Consider the following 19,856-nt stretch of genomic DNA (forward strand, 5'->3'; position numbering starts at 1 on the left):
AGTGTACCACTGGCAAATAAAACTTCTGAGGTCATGTGACCAACAGGACCGTAGGCGGGTAACCATGTATTACAACCGAGCACTTTCACTCTGTTGTCCAACCCTGAGCGCAGAAGTAAGCCCTAAACTTGATGAGACTTTCCGCAACAAGAAACACCTTCAAAACGGCCTGATTGGTCGGCATTCACGAAACCGGTCACTTCGCGTAACTAAGCAATTGGAACATACGTCCTGTCGAGGAAGCCTAAAAACGACGAAGGGGATGATATTGTTAGTCGTCGTTAGATGTAGCTGCGATAGCCATATTTATCAGTCACAATTTCAAGAAAGGCGGAATCATATCAGATCGAATAGAAAGCCAAGATCTGATATCATTCCGCCTTTTGAGACATTGTGACTTGCAGACAATGTGACTTTTATTCTCTCAGTCTCTCTCTCTCTCTCTCACTCCCATTCTCTTTCTGTCTTATCAGCAGGTTACAGTTTAACCTCAGGGCTGTGTAGACATTTTGCTTCTATTATGCTAGAGTGTGAAATCTTTGAAACAATTTGTTGTCAAAGTCATCCAGTTCACATGCGTCTGCTGCTGTCTTGCATTATGTCTCTTTGTTTTTGGTTGTTCTTTTGTTGTTCTATAGTTTCAGTTTCGTCCTGTGACCCATACAAACGCAATAATCAGATTTCACGTCCTGGTTTGCAGCGGTGTCCAATTCGGGACACGTTTTGTTAGTATGTTTCGCTGTACCAAAAGGTGAAGGACTTTAGAGAAGCCTGAACCACAACACAGTCTTAACTGATATACATGTCTACTACTTTTTAGCAATGCATGAACGTGAACAAGTTTCCTCAACGACGGCACCGTTTTCAGTCTTGTCCAATTCATGTTCATAAGCGCACTTTCCCTTATTTTCAACTGGTAGTCATGAGCATGTAACTATTACTAAAGTGCAAAACGATTATGAACACGAATTATATCCCGCGTGGACAATACTCTGTTCAACCAGCCAATAGTCTCTACGCACGTATTATCCAAGCTGTGAGAACTTAATCCAAACCAAACATCATCAATTTGCAGACGATCGTTCACGGATCAGTTACACACAAAGGGCTGACGTTTTAAGCCGCCTTCATGTAATAAAGCGGCTTATAGGTTTTACTACCCCCCGCGGGTTAGGGGGAAGAATTTACCCGATGCTCCCCAGCATGTCGTAAGCGGCGACTAAGGATTCTGTTTCTCCTTTTACCCTTGTTAAGTGTTTCTTGTATAGAATATAGTCAATGTTTGTAAAGATTTTAGTCAAGCAGTATGTAAAAAATGTTAAGTCCTTTGTACTGGAAACTTGCATTCTCCCAGTAAGGTAATATATTGTACTACGTTGCAAGCCCCTGGAGCAATTTTTTGATTAGTGCTTTTGTGAACAAGAAACAATTAACAAGTGGCTCTATCCCATCTCCCCCCCCCCCTTTCCCCGTCGCGATATAACCTTCGTGGTTGAAAACGACGTTAAACACCAAATAAAGAAAGAAAGAAAGAATAGGTTTTACTCTGTCTGTTTGTTTATTTGTTTGTTTGTTTCTCTATCAAAAAACAAGAAAGGTAGGTTGTTGGAACGTTTGTTATTGACCAAACAATACATTCACAAATATATCGTTCCAACGATCTTTACGTACAGTGCACAGACAAACAATGAGTAACGACGGAGACATAGATAGAACGAGAACTTGGCTTGATCGAATGTTTCGGCCGCTTGTTGGAAAAGTCCCAAGCGAATGAAAATCTCTTTGTTTTTTTATTTGTTTGTTTCTCTGTTTGTTTCTCTGTTTGTCTACGAATTAGACTTGTGTCTCTGGTACTCTGGGGTCAACTGAGCTCAACTTTGGTGAGTAGCTTGGAATTGTAAAGCATATGGTGACTTGGAATCCGGCCCGGGTTGAACACGGGTCAACTGTTTGTGCAGACCCAGAGACGGTATCCATGTCCCACCCCCGTGTCACCACGGAGAGAATTTTTGACCCCGTTAAGGTCAACATTTGTTTTTCATGCTTTGTGATTCCGAATGAAAAAAAGAGCACTCGCTGCCTATTATAACATACAATATCCATTCTTCTTTTTAGAAAAACAGTTTCCACTGAATATTTACTAAATAATTTTGAAAACTTGAACAAGAAGAAACTGTGAACGTCATCACTTTTGTCAAAACACCAGTTTGTGCTCGAAGATAATTTGTCAGTTGTCTTTTATCTGACTTCGAAAAATTATGGCATGAGACCAATCAACAGTAATTATCATGTATTTATGGTGTTAATGCCATTCGTAATCACAGAAGCGGGTGTTTTTTTTATATTTTTTTTTATAGTTTCATTTCTTTTTTTTTTCAAACTCTTCACTAACAGTTTGGAACGAAACGTTTTCCACCACTTTATGTATAGTATAATCACCACCAACGTAGCAAGATCCACAGTAGCGTTTTATTAAGAGCGCACAATTGAACAATCACTCTGTTGCAGCGGAAACAACTTGATGTCCAGAAACAACGACCAAAAATGTTCACCAAACCTCAAGCGAAATTCCACTCACAGTTCTGATATCCATAAGAGTTCAAGGTTCGAAAAAAAACTCCAGCACAATTCCACTCACAGTTTTGGTTTCCAACAGGATTCAAGGTTATATTACGATACCAAGTTGAGGAATTTTCATGAAACAGAGGACAGCCCAAACAATGCAGAGTTTTCTGACTGTGTGACTAAAAGGAAAAGAAATAAGAAATCTCATGAACTCTATTATCTCTTGAAGTTTGTATGACTTCACGGCTCCGGTGGTGTGCTCATATCATCCCACGGTTTTAAAGGCGGTGTCTGAGGCAAAATAACCGGGTGCTCGTTTGCTCAGGTCAGCGAAGACAACAATGGTGTTTATCCCATGACCTGGCTTTGTGCTTGACGGGGTGAATGACTCTGCAATTTAGGTCTAATCTGCATAAACAAACATGACCTATTGTTAATCTCTCTCTCTCTCTCTCTCTCTCTCTCTCTCTCTCTCTCTCTCTCTCTCTCCCTCTCTCTCTCTCTTTCTGTCTCTATCTCTCTGTCGGTCTCTCTCTCTGTCTCTCTCTCTCTCTGTCTCTCTCTCTCTCCACCGTGATAATCTGGATTCGAGGCCTGCCAACAGACTAAAATTGCACAGCTGACCTATTTACCTTAATTTGGCAACTACGTTTGCATACCATGGCCTTACAAATTATGCAAGGACACGACAGCAACATTTCCCCTTGAAACTGTTCCTTGAGAAAGTAACAGAACAAAACAACTGAGGTGAATCAATGACATAATTGTATTAACAACATAAAGAAAGGAGCAAATTCTACCTAAACTGAAGAAAAAGAAAAAAAAAACGCGACAAAAACTGATCTGTTGGTGTTCTTTTTTCCGTACCTTGGCAAGGCCTTTTTGTGGCACTAACCTGATCAATCTTAATCAAACGCAGTGTCCAAACCCGAAAGCTATTTTTTCGTCAAATAAATATGAGAACGTAATTCTCTGTGAATTCGACTTCAGAATTCAGACTTCACTGAAGTCATCTTAAAGGGTTTTATTTTATGTTCAATTCATCCAGATAGTCTGGAATGCAAAATTCACAGCAGGTTCTACCAATGTTATCTCGGATCCATGCAGGATTCACTAGATAAGTCAGGAACAATGTCTGTTAAAAACCGAGACAAAACCGCTCAGGAATGTGGACATTGAGGAGAAATGACACCACTTCCTGTCCGTTTTCGTTCCAAACACAAAATCACCGATGAAATACAGTAATCAAAACACATAATACTGAAATATGCCTCCACAACTAAACACGAACCGAATAAACGTTTGCGCCGCGAGGAAGGTTTGCAAATACTGACTCAGATCAAACGACTTGCTTCTTTAAAAAAGTAAGAGAACTTTACATCTGCTCTGATATGAATGATTAAAAACTCAGAGCTCCGATAATAGAACCTGTCTATTATTAAAGATGGGACTTTTTAGATTAATCTGCTAATTTCGGCAATGGCTAGGTCCAGACACGAGATAAGACCTTCAACCTGTTGGGAATTTTCACATATGGCACAGATATGTTAGGCAGTGTTGTTCTCAGGCCTCGGGTCTTGGATCATTGACGCATGCTTTTTCCATCTTACGCATTGTTCTGACCCCTGGCCCGTCGACAGCTTTGACTTGCAGGAGGTCACCAGTACTTTTGGACCTTTTTTCAATCTATACTATGAGTCATAAAACAAAAAGTAGGCAGATGCGTTTGAGTGCAGCGGATCTCTGTACTGAGGCCGTTTATTGTCAGACCAGTTATATGACTGGAAAGGCCATTCATTTCCCTACCATATTCAGCAAACGGATTTATTTTACATGTGGTAGTGTCTATACAGTGGGACCTACAACACAGACACCCCCAAAATCAAATTCACAAAAGCGAGGTTTTTGCTAAAGCGAAAAATAATACACACACAAAACACACCAAATAAGCCAAAACGGAACAAGTTTGACATGTCATTGGAAAGAACAATCAAATTGACATCGCAATCAGTCAGTTTTGTTTTCCTATCTTGCATAACAATTGCGTTATGGAATGCTGAACGGTGCAGATGTCATTTTTCTCAGAAGCCATAAATGTGTTTTTTTAATCAAAAAACAAGAAAGGTAAGTTGTTGGAACGTTAATTGTTATTGACAAAATTACGTTACAGTCACAAATATGTCGACCCAACGGTCTTTTAAGTGAACAGACTAACAAATATCACATTAAAAGACATTTATATATTTTTATTTACAAACAAATATCCCATTAAACGGTATTTTAAGTGAACAGACAAACACATATATCACATTAATTAATATTTTTATTATATCATTAAATATAAAATTAAAAGACCGTTGGGTCGACATATTTGTGAATGTAACGTAATTTTATCAGTAACAACGTTCCAACCACTTACCTTTCTTGGTTTTTGATTCTGAATTTCGGAACGTTGGCAGTCTCTTTGTTTTTACATTTAGTCAAGTTTGGACTAAATGTTTTAACATAGACGGGGAATCGAGATGAGGGTAGTGGTGTATGTGTGTGTGTGTGTGTGTGTGTGTGTGTGTGTATGTGTATGTATGTGTGTGTATGTGACTGTGTGTGTGTGTGTGTGTGTGTGTGTGTATTTATGTATCTATGTGTGTGTGGGTGTGTGTGTAGAGCGATTCAGAGAAAACTACTGGGCCGATTTTTATTTTATTTATTTTATTTTTTTTATAAATAATACTGGACCGATCTTCATGAAACTTCACATGAGAGTTCCTGATTAGAATATCCCCAGGTATTTTCATTTTTTTCTTTAATAAATGTTTTTGATGACGTCATATGCGGCTTTTTGTGAAAGTTGAGGCAGCACTGTCACGCTCTCATTTTTTTAACCAAATCGGTTGAATTTTTGGTCAAGTAATCTTCGACGAAGCCCGGACTTTGGTATTGCATTTCAGCTTGGAGGCTTAAAAAGTAATTAATGAGTTCGCTCATTAAAGTTGTCATTAAAATCGATTTTTCGCAAACAGATTTAACATTGATTGCATTGTGTTCCTCATCTTCTCCTGATTTCAAAAATATATAGATATGTCGCGGCGGCGAGCGTGACCCGTCTCGGTTTTCTGTATGGTTCGCCGAAACTATCTGAATGTAGTCTCGGCGATGATTGGTTTGTGGTGTTGATCTTGACTAAATGTTATCATATCGCTTCACGCAACTTGTTGGATTTGTGGTTTGTGAAGCCGTTGTACTAACCTGTCAGACTGATCATTAAAAAAATGAAATTATCAGGCATTAAGAGAAATGAAAACTTCAAATTAAACGTGTTCATTGTACATTCAACACTGGCAGCTCAGAGCGCATTGGTTTAAACACAAACAATTATGAAAAATGCTCTTTCAAGGGCCATGCTCAGTCAAGCGTGTCAGCAGTGAGCTTTCATAGATGTTGGCTGACATTTGCTGTCCGCGATGTGAAAGAGACTACTTCTCAAAAATTACTCTTGTGTTGAAATCCTCATATCACCCATGACTGATATAAGCATTGATGTGAAATGCGTCCGTGTGTGTGTGTGTGTGTGTGTGTGTGTGTGTGTGTGTGTGTTGCTTTACCGCAGTATATTTACAGATTGGTACTGCTCTCTTTCCTTTTTATCACGTGTGTTTTTGTGTTTGTGTTTTAGTTTTTGTTGTTGTTTATGTTGTTGGGGGGGGGGGGGAGGGAGGGGGGGGGGGGGCAGGGCCAAAGGCGGGTCAATATACAGCTTGAATATTTTTCTGAGTCCTTTCTCTCTACGGCACCACACACACACATACACACACACACACACACACACACACACACACACACACACACACACACACACACACACACACACATTCACACACGACATACATTCAAGCCAGTAAACAAGCAGACAAGCAGCACCAACCTATGAAGATGCTGTCGTAGAGCTGCAGGGCGGCGGTGAATCCACCAATGGAGGTGATCGTCAGCTGCACCAGCTGATAGCGCCCCCTGGTGCCCAGTGCCCGGAACATGCCATCCAGATCATCCTGGGACTTCATGGTCGCTGACTGTGTTTCCGTTCCTGCAGGAATAGTGCAAAGGTATACCACACACACACATACATAAAGAGTGTCAGTGTTTTGCCTTCCTCAAGACTGAGCTCAAGCGACGCATGTTCCATGATTTGCTCGAGGCAAGTCTGCCAGGTGTAGGATCCGGTCCGGTCCCCCCTCTGAAGTAGTCCCCCGGGGGACCAATTCGTGGCAAAAACTGCTCTATAATGGTCCCCCCTTAGACATCCAGCCTCGTTTTCGACTGGTCCCCCTGGGCGATTTTGGTCCCCCCTCGCATCCAAAATAGGCCCCCTCTCGAACTGGTCCCCCTCTTTTCTAACCAATGTAGAGCTATGTCAGTATTTATTTTTAACTTTATTGTTACAAAACTTTATTGTCCCCACAGGGCCATAGGAACATTTTTTTTTATTTTTTTTTCCGATTCATGTGCTTGTTGTTATTTTTGTGTGTGTGAGATATATTTGTTTGGTTGTGTTCTTGTTTCTTTCAGGTTGTTTTTTTTGCATTGGTTCTTTTTGTTTCTGTTTGTTTATGAGATGGTTGTACCGAATACTGAACATTAAATATTACTAGAATTTCAAACAATAAATAAATAAGTCAATCAATACTCTCTCTCTCTCTCTCTCTCTCTCTCTCTCTCTCTCTCTCTCTCTCTCTCTCTCTCTCTCTCTCTCTCCCTCACTCTCTATCTCACTCTCTCTTGCAAAACCTGAAATAGACATTTACGTTCTTTGACAAGAAAAACTTTATTTCAAAAGCAAACTTGATCTTTCCATTTCCACATTGGACTCTCATGAGGATTATTTGGTATGTCCAGTCATAAGTATAGGCTGCATAGAACGGCATATCTACGAAGTTAAATCACTTTTATAAGTTTAGATTTGACACTGTAACCTTCACCCAGTTCAAGATCATCTTGAATAACATCTCTGTACAAAAATGAAAATAATTATACATATAACGAAAGAGGTGTGTGTGTGTTTGCGTGCGTGCGTGCGTGAGTGAGTGTGCACGCGTGCGTGCGTGCGTGCGTGCGTGCATAATGTGTGTGTGTGTGTGTGTGTGTTTGAGAGATGGAGGGAGGAGAGAAAGTGTGGGGGGCGAGAGAGAGAGAGAGAGAGTGAGAGAGATCCAGAGTCACGTTTTCTACTGAGTTGACACACACTATAACAATAAAGTTAAAATAAATACAAAATCGCCCAGGGGGACCAGTCGAAAACGAGGCTGGATGTCTAAGGGGGGACCATTATAGAGCAGTTTTTGCAACGAATTGGTCCCCCGGGGGACTACTTCAGAAGGGGGACCGGACCGGAACCTACACCTGGCAGACTTGCCTTGAGCAAATCATGGAACATGCGTCGCTTGAGCTCAGTCTTGAGGAAGGCAAAACACTGACACTCTTTATGTATGTGTGTGTGTGGTATACCTTTGCACTATTCCTGCAGGAACGGAAACACAGTCAGCGACCATGAAGTCCCAGGATGATCTGGAAGGGGGACCGGACCGGATCCTACACCGGCAAAGAGTTGAGACTTAAGCACGGACTTTTGGTACTCTAACTGTCGAAATCCACGGTGTGTCAACTGATTCCGTTCATACACCGGATGTTTCCGTTCATACAGCCTCATTTTTGTCACTTGCTTGGGGAAAAAACGTGGCGGTAAGTCGTGTGAGCAGCGCGCTTTTTGCAAGAATAAGGTAGCTAATTGGTTGGTATGGGGTTGGGCTGTGATTGTGTACGATAAGTACCAAGGTGCTAGTAATCCTCATAATAACACACGCGGGCCGAACGTGGCAGAATTGCCTGATTTTTTAAAACATTTTCTTGTATTTTTCGCTCTGTTATCGAATCTGACCCCTGACTTGCACATGATCACCAAAACCATTGCCTGTTACGACATTTCTCTTGAACAGAAGTTTATAGAGACCCATGGCTTTTCGTTAGATCAGAGTGAAACAGGCCCCCACTACAAGTTATGTGTGTTCCAATGGTCTTCAAACAACACAAAGTACGAATGCGTGTGATATTGGACCTATGTGAACCATGAGATGAATTGATTTTGCAAAAATCAGTTTTGTGTCCGTTCGTACTGATTTTGACGGAAAAATGCGTCCGTTCGTACCACTTTCATCAAATTGTTTACGTTCGTACGCTTTTCAGTGATGTGTTCTGTGACGGATCTTTCTGGGTCTTTTGATAAGAAAGAAGATTGATTTATGCAGTGTTGCTTGCTTTGCAGCACTGCAACTTAGACTGAAATAAGTGACATGTACATGTGTACTTACCGGTATCATGCCTTTTGCTTCACCTGTGATAATCATGAGCAGAATTTAGACAAATCAAGAAAAACATTATCCGGGCTCAATCAGTCCTTTTTACATTTAGTCAAAGTTTTGACTTATTTTTTGATCAAATGAAACTTTAACCAAGCAATCTTCGACGAAGCCCCGTTCTATGGGATTGCATTTCAGCTTCGAAGCTTAAAAATTGATTTAAAAAGTTTGGTCATTAAAAATCTCAAAATGCGAATTAAAATTAAAATGTAAGTAATCGATCCAAAAATGATTTCATCTTATTCTCTATTGTTTCCTGATTTCCAAAACATAAAGATATAATATGTTTGAATACAGAAACTAGCTCAGAAAATTAAAAAGAATACAGAAAAGCGTACTTTCCTGCTTAGCGCAATAGAAGCTACCGCGCTTTACCGGCTTGTGTCTTTTGCAATCACAGGCCCGTCTGGAGAAAAATTGAAACAATCAACTGATAATCCTGGTTTGAATCGATAGTTTAACGAGTGTGTACTTCTTCTTGCCTGTGAACTCTCAAACAATGGGTACATATGCTTTTAAAAATTCATCTTTGTGCGTGTCTTGGCTATTTAAATCAATATCTTTTACAGCTGTAAAGCGCTTATTGCAATGTCCGCATGTCACGTTTTCCATTGATTCTTGTCATCCTGGAACAGAAAACTGAGAGATTGCTTCATATATTCTCGATCAATACATCAGCGGCGTGTGTCTTACATTATAAATGACACGCTGCAGTAAAAAAAAACAAGTCGCGTAAGGCGAAATTACTACATTTAGTCAAGCTGTGGAACTCACAGAAGGAAACTGAACGCACTGCATTTTTTCACAATGACCGTAGTCCGCCGCTCGTGCAAAACGCAGTGAAACTGACGAGCTTGTTTAGCGCGGTAGTGGTTTCGCTTTGCTGCATAGCACGCTTTTCTGTACCTTTCTTCGTTTTAACTTTTTGAGCGTGTTTTTAATCAAAACATATCATATCTATATGTTTTTGGAATCAGGAACCGACAAGGAATAAGAAATTTGATTTTGATCATAATTGTAATATTTTTAATTTTCAAAGCTTGTTTTTAATCCGAATATAACATATTTATATGATTTTGGAATCAGATAATTATGAAGAATAAGATTAACGTAAATTTGGGATCGTTTTATACAAAAATAATTTTAATTACAATTTTCAGATTTTTAATGACCAAAGTCATTAATTAATTTTTAAGCCACCAAGCTGAATTGCAATACCAAAGTCCGGCCTTCGTCGAAAATTGTTTTGCCAAAATTTCAATCAATTTGATTGAAAACTGAGGGTGTGACAGTGCCGCCTCAAATTTTACAAAAAGCCGAATATGACGTCATCAAAGACATTTATCGAAAAAATGAAAAAAGTCTGGGGATATCTTCTTCTTCTTCTTCTTGTCGATCACTCAGATGGTAACGCCGGTTCTCCGCGGGATATCATACCCAGGAACTCTCATGTAAAATGTCATAAAGATCGGTCCAGTAGTTTACTCTGAATCGCTCTACACACACACACACACACAAACACACACACACACACACACACACACACACACACACACATACACACAAACACACACACACACACACACACACACACACACACACACGCACAGACACACACACATTTAGTCAAAACTTGACTAAATGTAAAAAGAGAGAGAGAGAGAGAGAGAGAGAGAGAGAGAGAGAGAGAAAGAGAGAGACAGAGAGAGAGACAGAGACAGAGACAAACAGACAGACAAAGAAGAGGCGGGATAGAATTACATTGAAAGGAGAGGTATCTTTGTCTAATTGCTGTAGAACCATACCCAATGCAAAGCATGTCAGACTTCAAACTCTTTGAATAAAGCAGGAGAAAACCATCTGGGAAGGCCTACTTGTTTTTGACTCGCACAAACGCACATACAAACACACAAATAAGCAAACAAACTAACGAAAGAACAAACAAAGAGTTATGCAAACAGGTAACCCTACCTTTCGTATTCCCTCACTAAAACAAGTGTGTCGAACGCTGAAGAAGAAGAAAACTAAAACAAGTGTAAGTTTTGTTTTGTTAAATTGCATTTCGAAAGATACATTATAAAGTGTGTTGACCTATCACCTGATTATAACGATTTTAGCACACAGCATCTGCTTTTTGCACATCTGAAATTTCAAGAAATAAAGAGTACATATTTTGAACAGGTTTCACACAAGTTCAGATCTTTGAAATGACATTATGTAAGGAAACTGGACGAAGACACACTTATCAAAATGTTTGCTCGTCAGAAAGATTTTAAACAGGGATGGTATTGCACCAGAAAAGCCACAGTCGCGTGTTGTTGCACTCATGAACAACATGAATTATGTGTAAAACATAAGTCGAATTAGGGGTATAGGGGTATTAAAATGCTAATTGCACAAGCTTTCTACCAAAATCACGAACGTCATGAAAAGCGTACGAACGGAAACAATTTGATGAAAGTGGTACGAACGGACACATTTTCCCGTCAAAATCAGTACGAACGGACAAAAAACTGTTGGTTTTTTTCAAATTCAATTCATCTCATGGTTCACATAGGTCCAATATCACACGCATTCGTACTTTGTGTTGTTTGAAGACCATTGGAACACACAGTACTTGTAGTGGGTCCTGTTTCACTCTGATCTAACGAATGTGTACGAACGGAAACGCTTTTCGTACGAACGGAAACATGCACTTTTGTACGAACGGAAACATGGTGTATGAACGGAATCTGCATGTTTTTAAAAGACAAGTGATTGTACAAAAGCCATGGGTTTCTTTAAACTTCTGTTCAAGCGAAATGTCGTAACAGGCAATGGTTTGGGTGATCATGTGCAAATCAGGGGTCAGATTCGATAACAGAGCGAAGAAAACAAGAAAATGTTTAAAAAAATCAGGCAATTCTGCCACGTTCGGCCCGCGTGTGTTATCATGAGGATTACTAGCACCTTGGTACTTATCGTACACGTAGCCCAACCAATTAGCTATCTCGCTGCCCACACGACTTACTGCCACGTTTTTTCCCCAAGCAAGTGACGAAAATGAGGCTGTATGTACGGAAACATCCGGTGTATGAACGGAATCAGTTGACACACCGTGAAATCAACAGCTGAAGTTCAGGAAAGTTCGGGTTAATAAGACCACCCTTGAAGATGAGAGCTGTTGTGGAGCTAATGGCTAATGTATCATGAACAGTTTCTGCATGAAAATCCACACATTACCTATAAGCAGGTGAAAAGAAAGACATTGTGCATCTGATTGGCAAGCTTTTTTTCTTCAAGTTACATTATCCTCTGAACGTCATGAAACCGTGCGTTGCTCCCGTTGGGTGTCTCATCGCCTCTACTTAGCGCAAAAGAAATATATGGGAGAAATCGGGAATAACGAGAAGGCCAAAACAAACAACAAAACATCCTGTGTTGAAGTTTATCTCTGCAGTTTTTCTTAGGTGGGTACTTAAATTCTCCAGCGTTCACAGAACGTTGGACTTTTTCAGCTGAACCGTGACCCTGCAATCTTGCATGCAACACGTCAATTGTGTTCGTGTGCACAGAGCTGAAGGGGCCAACATACGCTATGCACAATGAAACACTGACTGCCCAACAGCACACGCAAACATTTCTCGCATGTCTGTGACCTGATCGTCTTTTCCTGCCAGCAGCCGACAGTAGCCTATTGCCAAACAAACTAAAACTGTCAGAAAAGCTATACATAAGACTCAAAAATTAGGTATCTATGTATTTTACAACTAGAGGAATACACGGCTTCGCCGGGGTGAATCGCGAGACAGAGACAGACAGCGTGGCGGTTCACCACAATCACCTTTGAAGGCGAAGTCCTGTCAAACGGGATTGAGAATTTTAGAGCTTATTTCTTAGCCCTATATCATCTGCTGTGGCTTCTCAAATGCCAGAACATACAGACAGACAAAAACCGCTAGACCCCATCACAAACAGAACTCTACAATCCACAGGTTTTTGCCCACACACACACACAAACACACAGAGAAGCCGTATATATATATATGTATATATCTATATCTATAAATATATAGAGATAGGTGACAGTGTATTTTTCGCGTGGCTATAAATTGATTCGACCTTTTCACTTTGACTGTAAGAACAACTTACGGGTGCAAGGGAAGCGTTCTGGACAGCGCAGTGACATTCTAAAAATAGTAACTTAGAAACGGGAATATGGATTGAAGCCACACGAAGGCGCAAAACACTGGAGAAGATAAGGAAGAGTTACTGGGAATGGTGAATTCGCCGGGGTGAATCGCGAGACAGAGACAGACAGCGTGGCGGTTCATCACAATCACCTTTGAAGGCGAAGTCCTGTCAAACGGGATTGAGAATTTTAGAGCTTATTTCTTAGCCCTATATTATCTGCTGTGGCTTCTCAAATGCCAGAACATACAGACAGACAAAAGCCGCTAGACCACATCACAAACAGAACTCTACAATACACAGGTTTTTGCCCACACACACACACAAACACACACACACACAGAGAAGCCGTATATATATATGTATATCTATATCTATAAATATATAGAGATAGGTGAGAGTGTATTTTTCGCGTGGCTATAAATTGATTCGACCTTTTCACTTTGACAGTAAGAACAACTTACGGGTGCAAGGGAAGCGTTCTGGACAGCGCAGTGACATTCTAAAAATAGTAACTTACAAACGGGAATATGGATTGAAGCCACACGAAGGAAGGGAGATAAACGCAAAACACTGGAGAAGATAAGGAAGAGTTACTTATAATGGTGAAATGAACACAAAAACCAAAATCGGTTCAGCGCTGCGCGCTGAGAGCACGTGTTGAAATATCTCATCGATGATATTGTGTCCGGGGTGTAGCTGAATACGGTGTCCAAATTTGAAAAAGATCCACCGAGAACTTTGGCGTTGTGATGTGGTGTAGCGGCTTTGGTGTGTCGGTATGGGGGCCCGGGTAGCTGAGGTGGAACCAAAATCGGTTCAGCGCTGCGCGCTGAGAGCACGTGTTGAAATATCGACCAGGTTGTGTCCTGTCCCGGGTCTACCTAAATATGCCCACCAAATTTGAAGCAGATCCATCGAGAACTTTGGCCGTGCATCGCGAACTCACAGACAGACACACAGACAGACAGACAGACACAAGTCGTATATATATATAGAAACACACACACAGGCACAGGCACAGGCACACACACACACACACACACACTTTAAAACGTTTGAAGCAAAAATGAGAGAGAACTTACCGATGGCAAGGGTTTGTGTTTGGAATCTCTTGCTGGTTTTGACGCTGTAAGTTGAGATGATCCTGACCATCAGCTTTATTCAAGCTACAAAACTTGAAGTCTGACCTGAGGCCAAAAATCCTGGAACGCCGAAGAAGAAGAAGAAGAAGAGATGCAGGCAACGTCCCCGCATGCACCAAAGTCTGTACATTTGGGACATGTGGTCCTGCGGGAGCGCGTTAAAGTGCCTCTACATGGCCAATTTCATTTTAATCAAAACTCATTCAAAGTGTTTGTGTCATTTTTGGAGAAGACTGGTTTTATCAGCAAGCGAGCTTAATCACAAAGGAAATAGATCAGCGTGCATTGTTTAAAGATGTTTTGAGAATTTTAATGACCGAACTTAATCATTAATGCATAAGCTTCCAAGTGTATGCACTCCAATAGTCCCGGCTTTGTCGAAGATTGCTTGAACAAACTTTCAATTAATTTGATAGAAAAATGAGGCCGCGATTGTACCGCCTCAACTTTCACTAAATGACAGATATGACATCACCAAAGACACTTATCGAAAAAATAAAATATTATCTGGGAATATCATCTGGAAGAATGTGCATGTGAAGTTTAATGAAGATCGATCTAGTAGTTTTCTCGGAATCGCTCTACACACACACACACACACACGCCAGCACCGCCCTCATCTCAATTCCCAGTCTATGTTAAAATATTAAGTCAAAACTTGACTAGATGTAATAACAAGTCGCGTAAGGCAAAATTACTACCTTTAGTCAAGCTGTGGAACTCACAGAATGAAACTGAACGCACTGCATTTTTCACAATGACCGTAGTCCGCCGCTAGTGCAAAAGGCAGTGAAAGTGACGAGCCTGTTTAGCGCGGTAGCGGTTGCGCTGAGCTGCATGGCACGCTTTACTGTACCTCTCTTCGTTTTAACTTTCTGAGCGTGTTTTTAATCCAAACATATCATATCTATATGTTTTTGGAGTCAGGAACCGACAAGGAATAAGATGAAATTGTTTTTAAAACGATTTCGGAAATTTAATTTTGATCATAATTTTTATATTTTTAATTTTCAGAGCTTGTTTTTAATCCGAATATAACATATTTATATGTTTTTGGAATCAGAACATGATAAAGAATAAAATAAAAGTAATTTTGGATCGTTTTATAAAAAAATAATTTCAATTACAATTTTCAGATTTTTAATGACCAAAGTCATAAATTAATTTTTAAGCCTCCATGCTGAAATGCAATACCGAAGTCTGGCCTTCGTCGAAAATTGCTTGGCCAAAATTTCAATCAATTTGATTGAAAAATGAAGGTGTGACAGTGCCGCCTTAACTTTTACACAAAGCCGGATATGACGTCATAAAAGACATTTATCGAAAAAAAATTGGGGATATCATACCCAGGAACTCTCATGTAACATTTCATAAAGATCAGTCCAGTAGTTTACTCTGAATCGCTCTACACACACACACACGCACAGACACACATACACCACGACTCTCGTCTCGATTCCCCCTCTATGTTAAAACATTTAGTCAAAACTTGACTAAATGTAAAAATGCAAATGCAAAGGGCGGTGTACGCTCCATTGACATTGATGACGTAGTAATTTAAGCATAATTTTGCATTATCATTTCAAAAAGCACTCGAAGCACTTCAACAAATAATGATTATTGGCCGCATTTGACATTTTGTATTTGGTTGCATTGAATTTTAAGAGTATCATTTTATTTTATTTTATTGATATCTTATCGTTTCTTGCTTCACCTTTGTCATGTAACTCCAACAACTGTCTTTGCTTAAAAAAAAATGAAGTGATCCAGATCGCACGATGCAGCGCTTTAATTGCTATTTTAATTTAACTTAAAAATTATTCTGTGACTTTGCCATAATATTGTGAACGTTTCGAGAAGCAAACTCTCAAAACAAACATCAAAAAGGTTGTTTTGGAGCTTTAACATGCTCAAGTTGACACTAGCCTTGTTCGACAATTTATTATATCAATCTCACGCAAGCTAGCTTAACAAATAAACTGCATTGGGTAGGCAATTAATCTTTTTTTTATTGTTGTAACTTGTGTTAATAAAATTGCTAATTTGACCTGTTTGGATTTGTAAAAATTCAACTTTTAAACGTAGGTTTTGGTTGTATTGATTTGGGGGGGATTACAAAGACTTTCACGTGTTCCTTGTGAAAGACTTATTTAATTTAAAAAAATAGGGATAAATAGCCAACAGAATGTATTGATTCAGTGCACAGAATTTGAACAACATAATGATGCTTTTTTCCTTCTTTTTACATTTAGTCAAGTTATGACTAAATGTTTTAACATCGAGGGGGGAATCGAGACGAGGGTCGGCGTGTATGTGCGTGTGTGTGTGTGTGTAGAGCGATTCAGACTAAACTACTGGACCGATCTTTATGAAATTTGACATGAGAGTTCCTGGGTATGAAATCCCCGAACGTTTTTTTCATTTTTTTGATAAATGTCTTTGATGACGTCATATCAGGCTTTTCGTGAAAGTTGAGGCGGCACTGTCACGCCCTCATTTTTCAACCAAATTGGTTGAAATTTTGGTCAAGTAATCTTCGACGAAGCTTGGACTTCGGTATTGCATTTCAGCTTGGTGGCTTAAAAATTAATTTATGATTTTGGTCATTAAAAATCTGAAAATTGTAAAAAAAAATTAAAAATTTATAAAACGATCCAAATTTACGTTCATCTTATTCTCCATCATTTTTTGATTCCAAAAATATATAAATATGTTATATTTGGATAAAAAACAAGCTCTGAAAATTAAATATATAAAAATTATTATCAAAATTAAATTGTCGAAATCAATTTAAAAACACTTTCATCTTATTCCTTGTCGGTTCCTGATTCCAAAAACATATAGATATGATATGTTTGGATTAAAAACACGCTCAGAAAGTTAAAACAAAGAGAGGTACAGAAAAGCGTGCTATCCTTCTTAGCGCAACTACTACCCCGCTCTTCTTGTCAATTTCACTACCTTAGCCATGAGCGGTGGTCTGACGATGCTACGAGTATACGGTCTTGCTGAAAAATGGCATTGCGTTCAGTTTCATTCTGTGAGTTCGACAGCTACTTGACTAAATGTTGTATTTTCGCCTTACGCGACTTGTTTTTTTTTTAACCTGGTATATAAACATTGGTCTAACGCTTATCATCTACTTGAGCTTGACCGACTCCTCCCAAGAAAGAACAGCTATAATACGTCAGTCTATTTTGACACATTCTATTTTCAGAACTGTCTTTTTACATTTAGTCAAGTTTTGACTAAATGTTTTAACATAGAAGGGGGAATCGAGACGAGGGTCGTGGTGTATGTGTGTGTGTGTGTGTGTGTGTGTGTGTGTGTGTGTGTGTGTGTGTGTGTGTGTGTGTCTGTGTGTGTGTGTAGAGCGATTCAGACTAAACTACTGGGCCGATCTTTATGAAATTTGACATGAGAGTTTCTGGGTATGATATCCCCGGACGTTTTTTTTCATTTTTTCGATAAATCAAAATTAAATTTCCGAAATCGTTTTAAAAACTATTTCATCTTATTCCTTGTCGGTTCCTGATTCCAAAAACATATAGATATAATATGTTTGGATTAAAAACACGCTCAGAAAGTTAAAACGAAGAGAGGTACAGTAAAGCGTGCTATGAAGCACAGCGCAATCGCTACCGCGCCAAACAGGCTCGTCACTTTCACTGCCTTTTGCACTAGCGGCGGACTACGTTCAGTTTCATTCTGTGAGTTCCACAGCTTGACTAAATGTAGTAATTTCGCCTTACGCGACTTGTTTAATCATCACTGAACCTGACGCAAAATCCCAGAGAGAAGGAAAACAAGTCGCGTAAGGCGAAAATACAACATTTAGTCAAGCTCTCAAACTCACAGAATGAAACTGAACGCACTGCAATTTTTCAGCAAGACCGTATACTCGTAGCATCGTCAGTCCACCGCTTGTGGCAAAGGCAGTGAAATTGACAAGAAGAGCGGGGTAGTAGTTGCGCTGAGAAGGATAGCACGCTTTTCTGTACCTCTCTTCGTTTTAACTTTCTGAGCGTGTTTTTAATCCAAACATATCAAATCTATTATGTTTTTGGAATCAGGAACCGACAAGGAATAAGATGAAAGTGTTTTTAAATTGATTTGGAAAATTTAATTTTGATCATAATTTTTATATTTTTAATTTTCAGAGCTTGTTTTTAATCCAAATATAACATATTTATATGTTTTTGGAATCAGGAAATGATGAAGAATAAGATTAACGTAAATTTGGATCACGGTTTTATAATTTTTTTTTAATTTTTTTTACAATTTTCAGATTTTTAATGACCAAAGTCATAAATTAATTTTTAAGCCACCAATCTGAAATGCAATACCGAAGTCCGGCCTTCGTCGAAGATTGCTTGGCCAAAATGTCAATGAGGGTGTGACAGTGCCGCCTCAACTTTTACAAAAAGCCGGATATGACGTCATGAAAGACATTTATCGAAAAAAGAAAAAAAAAATGTCCAGGGATATCATTCCCAGGAACTCTCATGTAAAATTTCATAAAGATCGGTCCAGTAGTTTAGTCTGAATCGCTCTACACACACACACGCACAGACAGACACACACACACACACACACAGCTTGGTTTTAATCCAAATATAACATATTTATATGTTTTTGGAATCAAGAAATAATGAAGAATAAGATGAACGTAAATTTGGATCGTTTTATAATTTTTTTATTTTTTTTTTACAATTTTCAGATTTTTAATGACCAAAGTCATCAATTAATTTTTAAGCCACCAATCTGAAATGCAATACCGAAGTCCGGCCTTCGTCGAAGATTGCTTGGCCAAAATGTCAATCAATTTGATTGAAAACTGAGGGTGTGACAGTGCCGCCTCAACTTTTACAAAAAGCCGGATATGACGCCATGAAAGACATTTATCGAAAAAAGAAAAAAAATGTCCAGGGATATCATTCCCAGGAACTCTCATGTAAAATTTCATAAAGATCGGTCCAGTAGTTTAGTCTGAATCGCTCTACACACACACACGCACAGACAGACAGACAGACAGACAGACAGACACACACACACACACACAGCTTGGTTTTAATCCAAATATAACATATTTATATGTTTTTGGAATCAGGAAATAATGAAGAATAAGATGAACGTAAATTTGGATCGTTTTATAATTTTTTTTTACAATTTTTAGATTTTTAATGACCAAAGTCATTAATTAATTTTTAAGCCACCAATCTGAAATGCAATACCGAAGTCCGGCCTTCGTCGAAGATTGCTTGGCCAAAATGTCAATCAATTTGATTGAAAACTGAGGGTGTGACAGTGCCGCCTCAACTTTTACAAAAAGCCGGATATGACGTCATGAAAGACATTTATCGAAAAAAAGAAAAAAAGGTCCGGGGATATCATTCCCAGGAACTCTCATGTAAAATTTCATAAAGATCGGTCCAGTAGTTTAGTCTGAATCGCTCTACACACACACACGCACAGACAGACACACACACACCACGACCCTCGTCTCGATTCCCCCTCTTTGTTTGTTTGTTTGTTTATTTGTTGCTTAACGTCCAGCCGACTACGCAGA

The 19,856-nt window shown here is 39.3% G+C and overlaps 1 protein-coding gene across 2 annotated transcripts in view; it reads right to left on the reverse strand.

Moving 5' to 3' along the window:
* LOC138983792 (organic anion transporter 3-like) overlaps positions 1-14,384 on the reverse strand; it is a 28,393-nt gene extending 14,009 nt beyond the window's left edge. Inside the window, exons 1-2 of one of the 2 annotated variants that reach the window (XM_070357122.1) lie at positions 14,228-14,384; positions 6,488-6,646 (exon numbers count right to left, since the gene is read on the reverse strand). In XM_070357122.1, coding sequence (XP_070213223.1) covers positions 6,488-6,646; positions 14,228-14,297 — 229 coding nt within the window. In that variant the 5' untranslated portion in view covers positions 14,298-14,384. Of the gene's footprint in view, positions 1,018-6,487; positions 6,647-14,227 lie in introns of those variants that run through there. The other variant, XM_070357130.1, reaches the window with a different exon arrangement.
* Positions 14,385-19,856: the final 5,472 nt, after the last annotated feature.

This window comes from Littorina saxatilis, linkage group LG1 (genome assembly GCF_037325665.1).
Source record: "Littorina saxatilis isolate snail1 linkage group LG1, US_GU_Lsax_2.0, whole genome shotgun sequence".
Taxonomy (NCBI): Eukaryota; Metazoa; Mollusca; class Gastropoda; order Littorinimorpha; family Littorinidae; genus Littorina; species Littorina saxatilis.